The sequence below is a fragment of the Dipodomys ordii genome, unplaced genomic scaffold (genome assembly GCF_000151885.1).
Source record: "Dipodomys ordii isolate 6190 unplaced genomic scaffold, Dord_2.0 Scaffold35, whole genome shotgun sequence".
NCBI classification, from domain to species: Eukaryota; Metazoa; Chordata; class Mammalia; order Rodentia; family Heteromyidae; genus Dipodomys; species Dipodomys ordii.
In genome coordinates, this window is record NW_012267251.1 from 9,764,739 (window position 1) to 9,782,357 (window position 17,619).

A 17,619-nucleotide genomic window follows, 5' to 3' on the forward strand; every position below is an offset into this window, starting at 1 on the left:
GCTGGGAAGGTGGCTCAGTGGTAGCTGAAGTGGTAGAGCGCTAGCCTTGAGCTGAAGAGCTGAGGGACAGTGCCCAGGCCCAGAGTTCAGACTCCAACACAGACACACACACACACACACACACACACACACACACGACATACACACAGAGACAGACATACACAGACACACACACACACACACACACGGGACAGAGAGCCTTTTCTGACTTTTCTGTGGGTTCTAACAGTACGCTTCCATGTATACAAATGCCTGCTTTCAGGAAAGCCCGGGCATCTGGGAACAGGATGGCATCACCGGCTGGTCACTGGGGTGGGTGGGTTTTGGACCCAGGCAGGACGCAGCTCACCTGTCCGCCCTTCCTCCCCAGGATGTCCATGCGGAGCCCCGTCTCTGCGCAGCTGGCCCTGGATGGCGCTGGCACCATGGTGAACTGCACCGTCAAGTCTGAGGAGAGGAAGGAGCCGTGCCACGACGCTCCCCAGGCTGCGGCCGCTGCAGCCGAGCCCCGGCCTGGAGACCCAGCCCTGGCGCCCCAGGATGCTGTTGACCCCCAAGCTCCAGCTCAGGTACCCAGTGCTTTCTTAGGGGTCCTTGGGTGAGAGTTTCCAGCTCACCTCTGATGCCAGCCCAGCCTCCCTGCAGGTGGTGGGGTGGGAGGGGTAAGGTAGGTAGGAAGGGTTTCAGGTGAGCAGGACTCAGCCCTTGCTCCTGAGGACTTGCTGGGGAGATCAGATAAACTTGCTGAAATTTTTACTTAAATCAACCAGCCGGGCATTGGTGGCTCACGCCTGTAATCCTAGCTACGCAGGTGGCCAGGATCTGAGGATTGTGGTTCAAAGTCAGCCTTGACAGGAAAGTCCGGGAGACTTTTATCTCTAATAAACTACTCTAAAAAGCTGGGAGTGGTGCTGTGGTTCATGTGGTAGAGCTCTTGACTTGAGCAAAACAAGCTCAGAGACAGTGCCCAGGCCCAGAGTTGAGGCCCCAAGACTGGCCAAAAAAAAAAGAAAAAAGACTATATAGCATATAAGCCCAGTGTTGGCAGCTTATACCTATAATCCCAGCTACTCAGAAAGCTGAGATACAGGTATTGCAGCTCAAAGTAAACCCCAGCAGAAGATGACAGTGAGATTCTAATAGAGAAAAACACTGGACTGGAGACATGGCTCAAGTGATAGAACAGCAACCGTGAGCAAAAATTAAGAGAATATGAATGCAAGTCCCACACTTTCTTACACACAGCCACACCCACACACAACTATATAGCTCAAAATTTTGGGGATTCCATACAGGAGATGTGTAAGGGAACAGGTAAACAGGTAAAAGGCTAAAGCCAAAAGAATGAAGATGATAAGAGTTGGGCTTTAAGTGGAGGATCCAGCTTGGAGGAGTCAGTGGGAGAGGGTGTTAGGGAGGACTTCTTGGAGGAGTCAGGCCTCAGGGAAGTGGACGAAGAGGATCCAGGCGGGGTGGAGAGGGTCCTCTAAGTCAGCAGCCAGTGAGTGGGTTGTGACAGTACCCAGCATCGCCCTGATCGGGGCACACCTCATTCACTTGGTGTAATACCTGGCCAGCAATAGCTGGGAGTGTTAGGATGTACATTTTCAGAAGAGGGAGGAAGTTGGGTTCCGAGCCATCTGGGACTTGGGTGGGATCAAAAATCCCTTGTGAGTCACTGAGCCTGGTCCCCAAGTCTCGTTCTTTTCATGACATCAGGTAAAGTGTATCAGGGACTTGGCAGGTGGGTACGAAGGGCCCTTTTGATGGGGCATTAGGGATGTGGAGGGCAAGTGTGTCTGGGTTGCTCAGCTCTCCCTGCCCTCTGCACCCGGTCTCTTGGGCTGGCAAGTAACAGTGCACCATGTCCTGCAGGACTGCAGCTCCCCTGAGAGCAACCGGTCCCCAGAGCCCAAGAGACCAGCCGTCTCCGAGGCTGCTTCTGGAAGCCAGGAGAAGCTGGACTTCAACCGCAATCTACAGGAGGGTAAGATGTCCGCTCTAGTCCGAGGTGGGGGCGGGGGAGGGGACTGGTGCTGATGTGACTGTGTCTTACAGTGGTGCCGGCCATTGAGAAGCTGCTGTGCAGTGATTGGAAGGAGAGATTTCTGGGAAGAAGCTCCGTGGAAACCAAAGATGTCAAAGGTGAGGCCTGTGGGGGGAGATTGTGGGGGGGGGGTGTCTGAGCCCCTTTCCTTTCTGGCCTGGCGTGTGTGTGTGTGTGTGTGTGTGTGTGTGTGTGTCTGTCTGTCTGTCTGTCTGTCTCTTTGGTGCTGTCTCTTAGCTTTTTCACTCCAGGCTGATGATCTATCACTTGAGCTACAGCTCCACTTGTCACTTTTGGTGGTTCATTGGAGATCAGAATCAAACAGACTTTCCTGCCTGACTTTGAACTTCAGTCGTCAGGTTTCAGCCTCCTGAGTAGCTAGGATTACAGGCCGGAGCCTCTGGCGCCTAGCTGTCTTGGCTTCTTGGTACCTCATAGCTACCCTGTGGGATCATTCACCAGGGATGGGCAGCCACATGGCTTACAGCCTAGCATTTAGAATGAAAGGCTATCCCAGACAGCAAAACTGGAAGGCAGGGGGCAAGATAACATATGTTGGTTGAGGAACACGTTGAGATGCTAGACAAAGATCTCTAAATGATATCTTGTTCAGCTCCATAGTAATCCTATGATATGACCGTTACAGTCCCCATTTATTGATTAGAAGTCCACCTTGAGTGCAGACCTGAGGCCTGACGGGATCCTGGAAACAGGAAAGGGATGGGTGGGTAGATGCGGGTGGACTGACAAAACCTCTTACACTGGGGAGCAGGGACTCAAGAGAGCCTGGCAGAGAAGGAGCTCCAGCTTCTAGTCATGATCCACCAACTGTCCACCCTGCGGGACCAGCTCCTCACGGCCCACTCCGAGCAGAAGAACATGGCCGCCATGCTCTTCGAGAAGCAGCAGCAGCAGATGGAGCTGGCCCGGCAACAGCAGGAGCAGGTGCGGGCGCAGGCCTGGGCCCAGGCCATTGGGTCCCCACCTCTGGTGATTTGGAGTCATTGGCGCTGAAGGGACTCTGGGGGAGAGCAGCTCGCTGCTCCTGCACGGCCTTCCTCCATCCCGGGTCCCCTGAGGGAAGGATGTCCACAAAAGAGCTCTGGGGGCCAGTGTCCTGCTCCCCAAGCCCTCTCGGCTCTCCAGGGTTACAGAGGTTGGAGCTAGGGCGGGCAGGCTCTGGGGAGAAAAGCCCTGGTGAATGCTCATGACCGCCCCTTGCCACTCCATCCCTCTTCAGATTGCCAAGCAACAGCAGCAGCTGATCCAGCAGCAGCATAAGATCAACCTCCTCCAGCAGCAGATACAGGTGACAGCGGGGGAGCGGGGGCGGGGGGCGGGGGGAGGCTGACGTTAGTCAGCCCCGCACAGGTGCTGGGGACAGGGCTGCAGATCCAGTGGGATCCCTCTGGCCATACCCAAGAGGGGCCCTGTTTTCCCTGTGGTAAGGGACCCCAGAATATAGCCTTCCCAGCTGAGACTCAAGGATTCAAAGACAGGTGCTCACAGAGGGGTCTGGAGTGAGTGGGTCTTTTGTGTCTGTCCTGCAGGGGTCCACCTTTTTGTGTCCTTGGTGCCCATAGATGCAGAACTCTTTAGGACATTTCCTCCCCCGCCCAGGGACTCATATGGGGTTTTTCTTGACTTCAGCAGGTCAACATGCCTTATGTCATGATCCCAGCCTTTCCCCCCAGCCACCAGCCTCTGCCTGTCACCCCTGAATCCCAGCTGGCTTTGCCCATTCAGCCTATCCCCTGCAAACCAGGTGAGTAGAGGGAGGGGTCATCACCAAGGCTGGCTTGTCCTGAGATCAGGGAATGGTGGTGCTAGGGACTGAATTCAGGGTCTCATCATGCGTGTTGGGCAGAGACTTTATTACTGGAGCCACATCTCCAGCCCCCTTTTGCATAGATTAGTTTGAAGGCAGGCTCTGGCTTTATTATGCCCCAGCCAATCTGAACTGTGATCCTTCTTCTTGTGTTTTCCCACAATGCTGGCCCGTGACAAGCACACATCACTAGTGCCCCCACATTGGTTGAGATGAAGTCTCCTGAACTTCATTTGCTTACCTCAAGCCTCTTCCAGTCTCTACCTCCCAAGTAGCTAGATGACTTGAGTCCCTGTGCCTGGTTGGTGTTTTTAATTTGCTGAACTCTTTTTTTTTTTTTTTGGGTCCAGTCATGGGGCTTGAACTCTGGGCCTGGGCGCTGTCCCTCAGCTCTTCAGCTCAAGGCTAGCGCTCGACCACTTAAGCCACAGCGCCACTTCCAGCTTTTTTCTTTTTGCTTATGTGGGGCTGAGGAATCGAACCCAGGGCCTCATACATGCAAGGCAAGCGCTCTACCACTGAGCCACCTTCCCAGCCCAATGTGCTGAACTCTTTATCTGTTCCGTATATGAGTCCTTGTCTAATGAGTAGCTGAAACCATGCTGTGCGATGTTTCTTCATTCTGGCAATTGTTTTCCTTTGAGCTGTGGAAGCTTTTAAATTTGACACAGTCCCATTCATCAGTCCTTTTTTTTTTTTTTTTTGGTGCCAATTCTGGGCTTGAACCCAGGGCCTGGGCACTGTCTGCTCAAGGCTAGCGCTCTACCACATGAGCCACAGCTCCACTTGTGGCTATTTTGGAGGTTAATTGGAGATAAGAGTCTCACAGACTTTTAGCTGGCTTTGAACTGTGATCTTTAGATCTCAGCCTCCTGAGGTAGGATTACAGGAGTAAGCCACCAGTGCCTGGCTTCCATATGAATTTTAAGATTTTAAGATTTCTATTTTTAAATATTTTTATTTCTAAGATTTTTCTATTTCTGTGAAAAGTAACATTGGAATTTTGATGAGCATTGCATTGAACCTGTAGATTGCTCTCAGTGCTCTAGCTGTCTTCACACCGTTAGTTCTACTAGTCTATGAACATGCGAGCTTCTATGAACATGCGAGCTTCTATGAACATGCGAGCTTCTATGAACATGCGAGCTTCTATGAACATGCGAACTTCTAGGGTCTTCTTCCATTTCTTTCTTTAGTGGTCTATAGTTTTCATTTGGAGGACTTTCATCTCCGTAGTTAAATCTGTTCCTAGGTATTTTAAATTTTTGAGGGTATTGTGAATGATTATTGCCTGATTTCTTTATCTTAAGAGTTTTTGGTAAAGTCTTTTAAGGATTTTTTTTGGGGGGGTCAGTTGTGGGGTTTGAATTCTGGGCTTGGGCACTGCCCCTGCGCTCTTCAGTTCAAGGTGAGCGCTCTACCTCTTGAGCCACAGCACCACTTCTGGTTTTCTTGTGGTTTATTGGAGATAAGAGTCTTATGGGCTTTCCTGCCCGGCCTGGCTTTGAACCGTGATCCTAAGATCTCAGCCTTCTGAGTAGCTAGGATTATAGGTGTGAGCCACTGCTACAGGATCTTTTAAGGATTTTTTAATTTGTATCTCCCTTCCTTCCTTCCTTCCTTCCTTCCTTCCTTCCTTCCTTCCTTCCTTCCTTCCTTCCTTCCTTCCCTCCCTCCCTCCCTCCCTCCTTCCCTCCTTCCTTCCTTCCTTCCCTTCCCTCCCTCCCCTTTCTTCCCTTCTTCGCTTCCTTTGCTTCCTTCCTTCCTTTCTTCCCTCCCTCTCCTTCCTTCCTTCCTTCCTTCCTTCCTTCCTTCCTTCCTTCCTTCCTCTTTCTTTCCTTTCCTTTTCTTTTCTTTTTTTTCTTTCTGTTGTGGGGCTTGAACTCCGACCTAGGTACTATTCCTGAGCTCTTTGGGTCAGGGCTAGGGCTCTGTCTCTCCACAGCTCTGCTTCTGGTTTTCTGGTGGGTAAGAGTCTCAGAGATTTTCCTACCTGGGCTGGGGCTTTGAATCATGATCCTCATATCTCAGCCTTCTAACTAGCTGGGGTTACAGTTGTGAGCCAGCAGAGCCCAGCATTTCTTTCTTCCTTTGGTCTTAATTTCTCTGGCTCATGAATTCAAGCAATGAGCCTGGGAATTAGCTTAGTGGTCAAGTGCTTGCCTAGCATGCATGAAGCCCTGGGTTCGATTCCTCAGTACCACATACACAGAAAAAGCTGGAAGTAGTGCTGTGTGGCTCAAATGGTAGAGTGTTAGCCTTGAGCAAAAAAGAAGCTCAGAGACAGTGCCCAGGCCTTGAGGTCAAGCCCCAGGACTGGCAAAAAAAAAAAGGAAAGAATTCAAGCACTATATTGAGTAAGAGAGGAGAGAATGGATACACTTGTCTTGTTGCTGACTTTAGATGAAATGTTTTTGGTTTTTCTCCATATAGGTTTGCCATATAAAATCTTTATTATGTTGAGGTATATTCTTTCTGTTTTTTCTTTCTTCAAGGCTTTTATCATGAAGCGATGTTGAGTTTTGGCAAATGTTCTTCCTACATTTTTTTGAGATGATTATATGAGTTATTTTTGTCATTTTAATATGTAGTATTAAGTTTATTAGTTTAAACCATTCTTGGATTCCTGAAATAAAACCAACTTGATCATTGTGTATGAACTTTTTTTGGGGGGGGGTCTGGTCGTGGGGCCTGAACTCTGGGCCTGGGTGCTGTCCTTCAGCTCTTCAGCTCAAGGCGAGCGCTCTACCACTTGAGCCACAGTGCTACTTCCGGCTTTTTTCTTTTTGCTTATGTGGTGCTGAGGAATCGAACCCAGGGCCTCATGCATGCAAGGCAAGTGCTCTACTGCTGAGCCACCTTCCCAGCCCCTGTGTATGAACTTTTTAATGGATTGAATTCAGTTGAAAGTTACTTATTGAAAATTTTTGTTTTTTTTTTTTTTTTTTTTTTTTTTGGGTTCGGTTGTGGGCCTGAACTCTGGGCCTGGGCACTGCCTTCAGCTCTTCAGCTCAAGGCTAGCACTCTACCACTTGAGCCACAGCACCACTTCTGGCTTTTTTCTTTTTTGGTTATGTGGTGCTGGGGAATCATGTTACTGATTTGGGATTGGACTTGTTCTTGTTTTTCTAAGAGTTTGAGATACATTGTTTTAGGTTAATTGAGAGTACTTAGACTTTTTAATGAAGCTTTGCTCTTAACATTGCCTTTTCTGTATCTCAAAGGTTCTGTGCTTTCATTTTCATTTGATCCTAGGTGTTTTTTATTTCCCATTATTTATTTATTGTTTGTTTTAGAGAGCTACTGATGATGCAGACTGTAGCTCAGTCTCCACGTGTTGATACATTTTCTGTAGTTCTCTTACTGTTGATTTCTAGTTTTATTCCATTGTGTTCTGATAAAATGCAGCACATTATTTCAAGTTTCTTGCATTTGTTAAGAAATACTATATGTCTTAAATATGATCTATTTTAGAGAAAGTTCCACAGACTGCTGAGAAGAATGTGTGTTCTGTGGTGGTTGGATGAAAGATTGTGTAGATAATTCCAAGTTCGTTTGATCTATAGTGTCATTTAATTCTGAAGTTCCTTCGTTGATATATTTTTTGGTCTGAATGACCTATATATTGGCAAGTGGGGTATTAAAGTCATCAACAATTATTGTGTTGGGATCTAGCAATGCTTTTATGTCCAGGAATGTTTGCTTTATGAAATTGGGTGCCCTGACATTTTGTGTGTATGTTTACAATTGTTACATCCTCATGATGGATTGCTCCCTTTATCAATATGAACTGAACTTTTTGTCTCTTCTGACTAATTCTGGTTTGAAGTCTGCTTTTTCAGATACGAATATAGCTCTCTTGCTTGTTTGGGCTCCTTTTGCTTGGAACATCTGTCTCCATTCATTACTTTAAGCTTGTGTTTGTCTCTGCCAGTGAGTTACCTTTCTTTCTTTCTCTCTTTCTTTTTTTCTTTCTTTCTTCCTTTCTTTCTTTTCTGCTGCTGGTTGTGGGGCTTGAACTCAGGGCCTGTGCACTTCCTGTCCCTGAGCTTTTTTGCTTAAGGCTAGCCCTCTATCACTTTGAGCCACAGTGCCACTTCCAGCTTTCTGGTGGATAATTGTAGATAAGAGTCTCATAGACTTTTCCTGCCCAGGCTGGCTTTATACCACAATCCTCAGATCTCAGCCTCCTGAGTAGCTAGATTACAGGCGTGAGCCACCAGCACCCAAGATGAGGCACATTTCTTGTAGGCAACATATAGTAAGGTCTTATTTTTAATCCTGTCTTTGCTTTTGGATTGTAGAATTTAGAACATTAGCATTCAGATTTATTATTGAAAAGTATTTAGATATTCCTATCCTTTTATTGTTTTGTAGTGTTTGATTCTTTTCTAATCTTCTATACTCATCTAAAGAGATTTATTCCTTTTTGAGAGGAGCACAATACTAGGGCTTAAAACTCAGGACTTGGTGCTCTCACTTGACTTTTTCACTCATGGCTGGCACTTTACCACTTGAACTATGCCTCCACGTTGGGTTTTCGTAGTTATTTGGAGCTAAGAGTCTTGGATTTTTCTGTTCTTGATTGACTTTTGAACTGTGACCCTCCGATTCCAGCTTCCCAAGTAGCTAGGATAATAGATGTGAGCCACCAGTGTCTGGCTGAGATTTATTCTTTCCTGTATTTTCATGTTTGCAGTTCTCTTCTGTGGGTAGGACATTTTTTAAATACTGGCTTTAGTGATCGTGAATTCCTTTAGTTTTTGTTTATCACAGCCAGTTTTTATTTCTCCTTCAATTATGAAGGATAGCTCTGCTGGCTATGATAATCTAAGTTTTCAGTGCTTTTTTTTTGGGGGGGGATGGCTTGAAATGTCATTCTATACCCTCCTTGCTTTTCCTGTTTGTGTTCAGAAATACTGTTCTGATAGATTTACTGTTCTGTGTCACTAGGCAATTCCCTCCTGCAGCTTTCAGTGTCCTGTCCTTGCTCTGCAAACAAAACTAATAGGATATGGAGAGTGTCCTAAATGCTTCTGGTACCTGGATGACTGACCATATCTTTCTGAAGATTTGGAAACTTTTCCGCTGTTGTTTTGTTGAATGTGTTTTCTCTGGCTTCACTTACAGCACTTACTTTTCTGCTCATGATGCATAAGTTTGGTCTGTCGATGGTGTCCCAGAGGTCCTGCATGTTCAGTTCTTTTCCCCCGTTATCTTAGTCTCAGTGTTCAAATTCATCTACCTTGTCTTCAAACCCTGGTATTCTGTCTTCAACTTGAGACAGTTTATTGATGAGGCTTTCATCTGAGGTTTTTGTTTTTTAATTGGACTTGTTGAGCTTTTCATTGTCTTCCTTATTCCACTCAGCTGTTTGTATTCTCTTTGATTTCATTCAGGTGTTTACACATGTCTTTTTTTTTTTGGGGGGGGGGTCCTTCATGGGTCTTTAACTCAGCCTGGGCGCTGTCCCTGAGCTCTTCAGCTCAAGGCAAGCGCTCTACCACTTGAGCCACAGCTTCACTTCCAGTTTTCTGGTGTGGGGCGGGGTGTTAATTGGAGGTAAGAGTGTCCAATATTCTTACCCAGGCTGTCTTTGAACTGTGATCTTCAGATCTTAGCTTCCTGAGTAGCTAGGATTACAGGTGTGAGCTACTGGTGCCGGGCTATACATGTCTTTAACTTAGTTGATGGGTCTGGCAGTCATTCTGAATTATTTGTGATTCTTTGATATCTCTTCACTATCATATATGAGAGTCTGTCACTATGAAACTGTTGACTTTAGGAGGAGTCACCTTACCTTTTTTTTTTTTTTCATATTTGTGGTTTTTGCACTGGGATTTGTGCCAAATGATTGGAGATTTTCCTGTAGTTTTTCAGTTGAAGTAATTCTCAGTGTTCAGGCAGAACTGTGTCATAGCAAGGTCAAAGTAGACTGGGTTCTTAGCCAGGCGTTCACTCATACGCTCAGTTGGGGGGTGGGTAGAGAAGGCTTCCCGAGGAGGGGACATCTGATGAGGTCCGGGGAGGAATGGGCAGGATGTGTGAGCTGCGGCTGGATGTTGGGATAGAGGTTTGAAAAAGAAAGGTCTAGGCAGAGGCCCTGGAGGGATTGGATGTGATGGAGAGGTCAGTCAGAGACTGAACAGATTCTGGGAGTTACTTCATAGGCTAGGTGCTGCCCTTGGGCCCTTGTGGGTTGTCTGTGGACGGTAGGACCTGGAGCAGGACGTGCTTAAGGCAATATCCAATAGAGGGTGTTGAGATCATGGTAGCCATAGAAGACCACACCTGACTACCAGCTGGGCCTGTAACTGCCCCAGGAGTGTGACAGGCTCTATGGCCAGCCCTTTTAGTCTTCCATTCCGGTTCCAGGGTACCCCATGGCATGCAGCATGGAGCCCAGACTCCAAGCTGACCCTTTCTGTGAGCCCCATTTTATTCTCTACATCTCTCACACCCCACCACTCCATCTCTACCTGTCTGAATCCTGCCCCATCCCACAGGCACTAGCTCACATCCCGCCTGTACCAGGAAGCCTGCTGGAACAAAGTTCCCTGACAACCCACCTCGGGGCCCATATCAGCACCTGCTATGTGGTTAGTGATTTGTACACAGGGCTTATCTCTGCACCTGAGCTGTCCCACCTCCTTGATGCCATGCCGGGCCTGGTTGGGAAAGATGGAGGCAGGGTAGGTGGGAAAGAGAGTACCACCGGGAGGGGAAGGAGGGGCTGTGGAGTCTAGAGGCCCTGGGTTCGGTCCTCCGCTGTGATTTAATAGCCCTGTGAGCCACACTCTGACCAGTGAAGTTTCTGTGTCTTTAGCTGGAACATGAGATAAGGATATAGCAAGCCCTTATCACCTGTCACACACACACACACACACACACACACACACACTCACACTCACACTCACACACTCACTGTACTATAGGGATAGTGCCATGTGCCCCTCTGCACAGTAGGCACGAAATGCAAGTGCCTGCTGACTTTCGGGGTGTCCTCCCTTGCTGCGCTCCGGAAGGCCCTTTGCAGCAGGCTGGGAAGGGCGACCCAGCGTGCAGATGCGCTCAGCATGCATGGGCTGCAGCGGGGGAGGGAGGGCAGGCTGGGGGTTGTCTTGGAAGCTGAGCAGGGTACTGCACGCAGCCAGCCTAGGCCAGCCCCACCCTGTCAGGCGGGACTCCGTCCCGTGCTCATCTAGAATCTTTCCCCTCGCTGCTTTTCCACAGTGGAGTACCCGCTGCAGCTGCTGCATAGCCCCCCTGCCCCTGTGGTGAAGAGGCCCGGGGCCCTGGCAGCCCACCACCCCCTGCAGGTACTGTCTCTGCAGCCAGCGGGGGGATGGGGGAGCCCACCTTTTGTTCTGTCTGTGTTTCCTGTCTCTCTGTCTACCCTGGGTGTGCTTGGCTCACTATCCCCTCGTGTCTTCTCTATCCCTTGGTGGGGGGGGGGGGTCTCCTTTGGGTTGAGGCTTGAGCTCAGGGCCTGGGTGCTTCCCCTGAACTTTTTTCCCTCAAGGCTAGTGCTCTGCCACTAGGAGCCACAGCTCCACTTGCGGTTTTCTGGTGGTTCATTGGAGAGAGTCTCACAGACTTTTCTGCCCTGGCTGGCTTCAAACTGCGATCCTCACATCTCAGCCTCCTGAGCAGCTAGGATTACAGGCGGCAGTCATGCGGCGGGCTCCTGGGGTGTCTCACAGTCTGATATCTAGGATTTTCCCCCTCAGGAGCCCTCCCAGCCCCTGAACCTCACAGCCAAGCCCAAGGCCCCTGAGCTGCCCTCCAGCTCCAGCTCTCCTGGCCTGAAAATGAACAACTGTGGGCCACGTCCCCCTAGCCACGGGGCCCCCACACGGGACCTGCAGTCCAGCCCCCCCAGCCTGCCCCTAGGTAAGTGTTCTGCCTTCTCACTTTTCTGTCAGCCCTCTTAGGGGGCATCTGAGGAATGGGGCGTGCCCTTGGGCGTGCCAGCCCTTCTCTGGGTTTGATTTTTGAAACCGACTTGCCCTTTGAAGGCGTTCTCTCCCTCCTCCTCCCCCCCCTCCCGCCCATGCTGTTGATGGGGCAGTTCCTGGTGTCCTGGCCCTGCCTATCAGTCAGAGTGGCTCAGGTCCCCATGGGGATGGGCGTGGAGGGGGTGGGGAGCACGCATGGCGTGAAGCTAGGGGACTGTGTCCTCAGCCTGGGTGCCAGCCTCAGCTCTCACACTGCCTTCCTCCGCCCTCTCTGCAGGCTTCCTCGGTGAAGGGGATGCGGTCACCAAAGCCATCCAGGACGCTCGGCAGCTACTGCACAGCCACAGCGGGGCTGTGGAGAGCTCCCCCAACCCGCCCTTCCGCAAGGTATGGAGCAGACGCCCCTGTCGCCCCCCCCCACTCCCCCCAGCAGGAACGGGTTGGGCAGAGGCCACAGGGAAGAGAGGGCGACACAGGGGAAGCTGAGGCACAAGTGACCCTTGTCAACCCCAGGACCTCATCAGCCTGGACTCGTCCCCAGCCAAAGAGCGACTGGAGGAGAGCTGCGTGCACCCACTGGAAGAAGCCATGCTGAGCTGTGACGTGGATGGTGAGGACTCTGGTGGTGGGCTGCTGCCTCTGATCCATTGTCCCTGGGTGTCTCTGTCTCTGGGTCTGCCTTCTTGCATCTTGTGATGGCTGGCCCTCTACTCCTCTGCCTGGCGCTGTAGCTCTGGCGTTGTCCATCCTCTCTACGCTGGGCTCCTTAAGTTACTTGTTGCTGGCCTTGGAGGTTTACTGGGCTGCTGCTCAGAGCGAGACCTTGCTTACCTGGGCTTGCCTATTGAGGCGTCTCCTCAGCGCCATCTGGTGGCCATCACATTGGGAATGCCATTTTGCCAGCTCCAGGCTAGGTGCCTCGCTGACTCCACTACCCCTCTCCTCCCAGGCTCCCGCCACTTCCCCGAGTCCCGGAACAGCAGCCACATCAAGAGACCCATGAATGCCTTCATGGTGTGGGCCAAGGACGAGCGGAGGAAGATCCTCCAAGCCTTTCCAGACATGCACAACTCCAGCATCAGCAAGATCCTTGGTAAGGGTAGTGGGTGGCCCTCCAGGGCTCTGGGCGTCCCGGGGTGGTGATCTGGCAGGTCCTGATTGCAGAAACCCTCTGGGTATGCTTGGGGCTCGGTGATGTTCTGCGCTGTGCCAAGCTGTAGCAGACTGATGAGGATGCAGGATTCCAGGGGATGCAGTGGGCCGCTGGCTCTGGGTTGTGTATCATCATAGGGCTATTCTGGTAGCGACTCTCCTGCAAACTCAAGCTGTAAGTCAGCCAGTCGGACTGTGTTTTCAGTCCTCTGAACTCTCCCTAACTTGTCATACTCAGCCCAGAGCCCTGGAGCTGGCTGTGGGCAGAAAATAGGAGAGATGCTGAGTTCAGACTATCAGATAGATTTTAAGTTCTCTGTGCTTTTTTGGAGGCTCAGGAAGAATGTAGGGCAGAGCCATCTGGGAGAGGGGAGAGACAGAGAAGGTCTTTTGTCTGGGACTCCAGGTATTTGTCTTGTCTTTGAGACTCTGGGGTGGAGCCTAGGGCCTGGCATATGCTAGGCAAGCACTTTTACCACTGAGCTGCACTGTCTTGGCTGTTCTTTTACTAATGCAAATGATGCAGAGGCCCTATTTGCTGGGTTGCTGGGTTGCTGGGGTAGGGTAGGTGCTGAGTCTTGAGTTGGCAACTGTGGATACTCCATCACGCCAACTTCCATCTGTTCACTCAGTGTGCAGGTGGCATCCGCGAGGGGCCAGGCCTTGGCTATAGGCTTACACGCATGCAGCATCATCTCTTTAACCACCTGTGTGGGGACCAGAATCTTCCTAGGGCTTGCAGGGCCATGTATGGGGCTGGGGAGAATCACCGGACCGCAGCCCTGACCGCCTGCCCCTGGGGACTGGCCTAGGTTCCCGCTGGAAGTCCATGACGAACCAGGAAAAACAGCCCTACTACGAGGAGCAGGCGCGGCTGAGCCGGCAGCACCTAGAGAAGTACCCAGATTATAAGTACAAGCCCAGGCCCAAGCGCACCTGCATCGTGGAGGGCAAGCGGCTGCGCGTGGGCGAGTACAAGGCCCTGATGAGGACGCGGCGCCAAGACGCCCGCCAGAGCTACGTGATCCCGTGAGCAGGCCCTCCCCGGGCGGCAGCGACGGTGTGTGTGGCTGTTGAGAGAGGCCGGGCGTCCCTGTGTGGCTGGCTTGGGTGATGCTGTGCGTGCCTGCTGACTGTGAGCCTACCAAGGATGACGCATGTGTGGCCGGGCCTCTAGGGTGACAGGAAATAGGCTGTGCTGACTATGATACACACTTGGTCATTTATCTAGGTGACCCTGACTGCTTGAGCACCCCCCTCCCCCCATACCTGGAGAATTATCCCAACAGTCCTGATCTGATGAACTCAGTGCTAAATCAGAGGCGCTGAAAGTATTCACCCTACTGCAAGATTGCTGACAGGTCTGAAGGCAGAACCCTCATGGCTCCAGAGACGTAGGACCAGGGACTTTTATTTAAATGATACGATTTTACAAAATGAGAGTTCTGTGTAGCCACTGAGCACACACCCCTGGCCCTGGGGCTGCAGCTCGCAGTGAGTCTGGCCATCAGAAAGCATACCAAGAGCTGGCTGCTGGTAGCTCGTGCTTGGAAATCCTTGTTCCCCGGGAGGCTGAGACCTGGTTTAAAGCCGGCCAGTCAGGAAAGTCCCATCAGATTCTTGTCTCCCGTTAACCACCCCAAAGCTGGAAGTGGTGCTTTGGCTCAAATGGTAGAGTACCAGCCAGACCCTGAGTTCAAACCCCTCAGTAGTGGTGCCCCCCCCCCAAAACAAAGATAAAGCGTACCAGGGCCAGCTGTGACACAGCCCGGGGAAGCGGGGGGGGGGGGGCTCGGTGGGAGTGTGTGAGCTGGGGCAGGGGCAGCGTGGGGTGCATTTGTGACGGGTCTTTCTCTGCCTCAGCCCACAGGCTGGCCAGATTCAAATGAGCTCCTCGGATGTCCTGTTCCCTCGGGCCGCAGGCGTGCATGTCCCCCAGAGCCTGGACCCCAACATGCCTGTCATCGTCAACACCTGCAGCCTCAGGGAGGTGGTGGAGGGCGCGGACGACAGACACTCCGTGGCAGATGACGAGATGTACCGGTACAGCGAGGAGGAGGACTCGGAGGGCGAAGACAAGAGTGATGGGGAGCTGGTGGTGCTCACAGACTGATCCCAGTGGCTGGCCGGCCCCCTCTCCCCTGGGGGAAATCTTTGTCCCTGGCTCCCATGAATGCAGCCAGCCGGCCTGGTCTATGTTGGTACTTGGACTCGAGCGTGCCTGGGAGATGGGCAAAGCTGTGCACTTGTAGATACATCCACAAGCGGAGAGAGTCCTCCCCGCCACCCGTCCACACACCTCAAAGAGCCACTGGCTTCGGCCGCAGGGCTTGCTTGGTGGTGGTGGGCTGAGCTGGCTGAGCTCCTCGGCCTTAGCGCAAAACACCCAGGACACTGGATGACCCTTCTCTCTGCAGGTCTGCCTACCTGGGGGGGGCATGGCAGCTACACACCCCTCCCCCTGGGGCCACATGCTTTGTTTCCATGACCCTGGCTGGACATGCCATCCCCTGTGGGACCAGCACCCCCTCCCACACGCTCCCAGATCATTGTCTCATCCCCAGGATCACTTTGTACTTTGTACAAAAGGCTCTGGCTGTCCCTCGCTGTCTATCTCTGCCAAGCCCACTGTGCCTCTGGCTGCTGCACACACTCTCCTGTGTGTGCGTGCTGCGTGCACACCTTCCCCTCTCCACCCCCATGCGTGCGTGCGTGCACGCGCCCGTGCGCGCACGCGCCCGTGCGCTCCCATGCGTCCGTGGACGCACATTTTCATCCATTCATTGCACAGATATTTATTGAGTGCCCACTACGTGCCAGTCACGCGTGCTGTGCAGCTGGAGGCCCATCTGGCTTCCCCGGGGGCCTCTCCTGTGCTTCTCTTTGTCCCCAAATTTGCTACCTCTCTGTCAGTCTGGGCGTCTCAGGTTCTGTGTGTCCTGTGTGCATTTCTTTCTGTCCTGGTTCCTCTCCATTTCTCAGTTCTGTCCCGGCCTCCGAGACGCCCTCTGGGTTCTCTGGGTCGGGGTCTGCCTGCCCCTGGCCCGGCAGCCTTCCCCCCCTGCTTCCCACTCCCCCTTCCTACCCTCCCCTCTCAACTCTGCCAGTCAGTTCCCATGGAGCCATTTTGGGCTCTGAGCAGCGTGAGAATGTGCCTCAGCCTCCAAGGGGCTTTGTCCTGGTGTCCTGGCCCCTGGGCCCAGCCTGTCCTAGGGGTAGGAGTGGGAAGATTCATGCCCTCCCCCCTTTGTGAGTGACAGGAGCGCCCCTGGCAGCTGGTCTCCCTCCTTCCTGAGCCTGGGGTGGGTGGCTCTCTGGTCTTGGCTTCATCCTGGCCGGCCTGCCCCTCCTTCCTTCCTCTCTTCCATCCTCCATAGTAGGGAATCAAGCCTATCAGCTCCAGTTGTTTCCCGAATTAAATCAAAGCCCATAGGTACCTAGCTCCACAGATCTGGGCGCGCCCTCGTATCCGGGTGGGAACCCCAGACTCCACCAGGGCCAGATGTGGAGTTGGTGCCAGCTGTCTCCTCTTCTGCCTCCCTACAGGGCCCCCTCCCCCTTTCTTTTTTATGACTGTAAACATAGATAGTGCTTTATTTTGTTAATAATAAGATGAGTAACTTAACCAGCACGTTTGTTTCTGACGGCATAATAAAGATGGACCGTTTCAGAATCTGGCCCTTGCAGGGAAGGGGTTGGGGGGAAGCTGGCCTAAGCGGTGCGTTGCTAGCCTGGGCATCACTGCCCCCTGGTGGCAGCTGGTGGGAGCATTGGGCAAAAGGCTGAAGAAAAGGGAGCTGGGGAGCTCAGCCGGACCCTGTGGCCTGTCTGCAAGCTGATTAACAGGGATTAAACCTTCCTTCCTGACCCTGGTGTTCTTTGGGAGAACACGCTCTTGAGAATCTGGTGAAGACTGGATGCTCACCCCACAAGAGGACTCAGACACTCCAATGCTGATCAAAAAACAGCAGGGTCTCTAATATGCTTTGAACGAGGATTTCAAAGGCCTGGTTGTCACTGGAGAAATGATGCCTGAAGGAGCCAAAAAAACAGAAACTCTCCAAAATAGCTACTAATGAAGACGTATTAAACGACAAGTTCTGTGGTTTAAAAATCTCAGAGCCAGCGCTGGGAAGGTGGCTCAGTGGTAGAACGTTTGCCTTGCATGCCTGAGGCCCTGGGTTCGATTCCTCAGCACCATGTAAGCAAAAAGAAAAAAGCTGGAAGTGGGGATGTGGCTCAAGTGGTAGAGCGCTAGCCTTGAGCTGAAGAGCTGAGGTGCTGTCCGCACCCAGGCCCAAAGTTCAAGTCCCACGACTGGACCCAAAAAAAAAAAATCTCAGAGCCAGGCGCCAGTGGCTCACGCCAGTAATCCTAGCTACTCAGGAGGCTGAAATCTGAGGATCACAGTATAAAGCCAGCCTGAGCAGGAAAGTTTGTGAGACTCTTATCTCCAATTAACCACCAGAAAACCAGAAGTGGTGCTGTGGCTCAACCGGTAGAGTGCTCTCCTTGAGCTGAAGAGCTGAGGGACAGCGCCCAGGCCCAGAGTTCAAGACCCATGACTGACAAAAAAAAAAAAAAATCCCATCAGGTTATAAAACAGTGCAAGAAAAGTAAATGGCATTTCTTAG

At 51.7% G+C, this 17,619-nt stretch overlaps 1 protein-coding gene across 7 annotated transcripts; it reads left to right on the forward strand.

Annotated features, from left to right (window-relative positions):
• The first annotated feature begins 371 nt into the window (after window positions 1-371).
• Sox13 (SRY (sex determining region Y)-box 13) lies at window positions 372-16,650 on the forward strand. 7 transcript variants are annotated; one of them, XM_013017517.1, is made up of 14 exons: window positions 372-569; window positions 1,876-1,987; window positions 2,059-2,145; window positions 2,820-3,037; window positions 3,288-3,356; window positions 3,698-3,812; window positions 10,382-10,474; window positions 11,109-11,194; window positions 11,606-11,768; window positions 12,111-12,220; window positions 12,347-12,443; window positions 12,783-12,926; window positions 13,798-14,014; window positions 14,849-16,650. In XM_013017517.1, exons 1-14 carry the CDS (start codon window positions 372-374, stop codon window positions 15,096-15,098), a joined length of 1,959 nt encoding a protein of 652 aa, XP_012872971.1. In that variant the 3' UTR covers window positions 15,099-16,650. The 7 variants fall into 7 exon arrangements, with proteins under 7 accessions (XP_012872971.1, XP_012872972.1, XP_012872976.1 ...); XM_013017518.1 differs by having other exon boundaries at window positions 2,820-2,992; XM_013017522.1 differs by having other exon boundaries at window positions 14,856-14,973.
• The last annotated feature ends 969 nt before the right edge of the window (window positions 16,651-17,619 follow it).

Excerpts from the sequence above, each read along its gene's own strand:
- Sox13 (XM_013017517.1), top strand. The coding sequence starts at position 372 with ATGTCCATGCGGAGCCCCGTCTCTGCGCAGCTGGCCCTGGATGGCGCT. Across the intron at positions 3,813-10,381 it reads GCCTATCCCCTGCAAACCAG|GCACTAGCTCACATCCCGCC; the intron begins GTGAGTAGAGGG and ends CCCATCCCACAG. Across the intron at positions 10,475-11,108 it reads ATATCAGCACCTGCTATGTG|TGGAGTACCCGCTGCAGCTG; the intron begins GTTAGTGATTTG and ends GCTTTTCCACAG.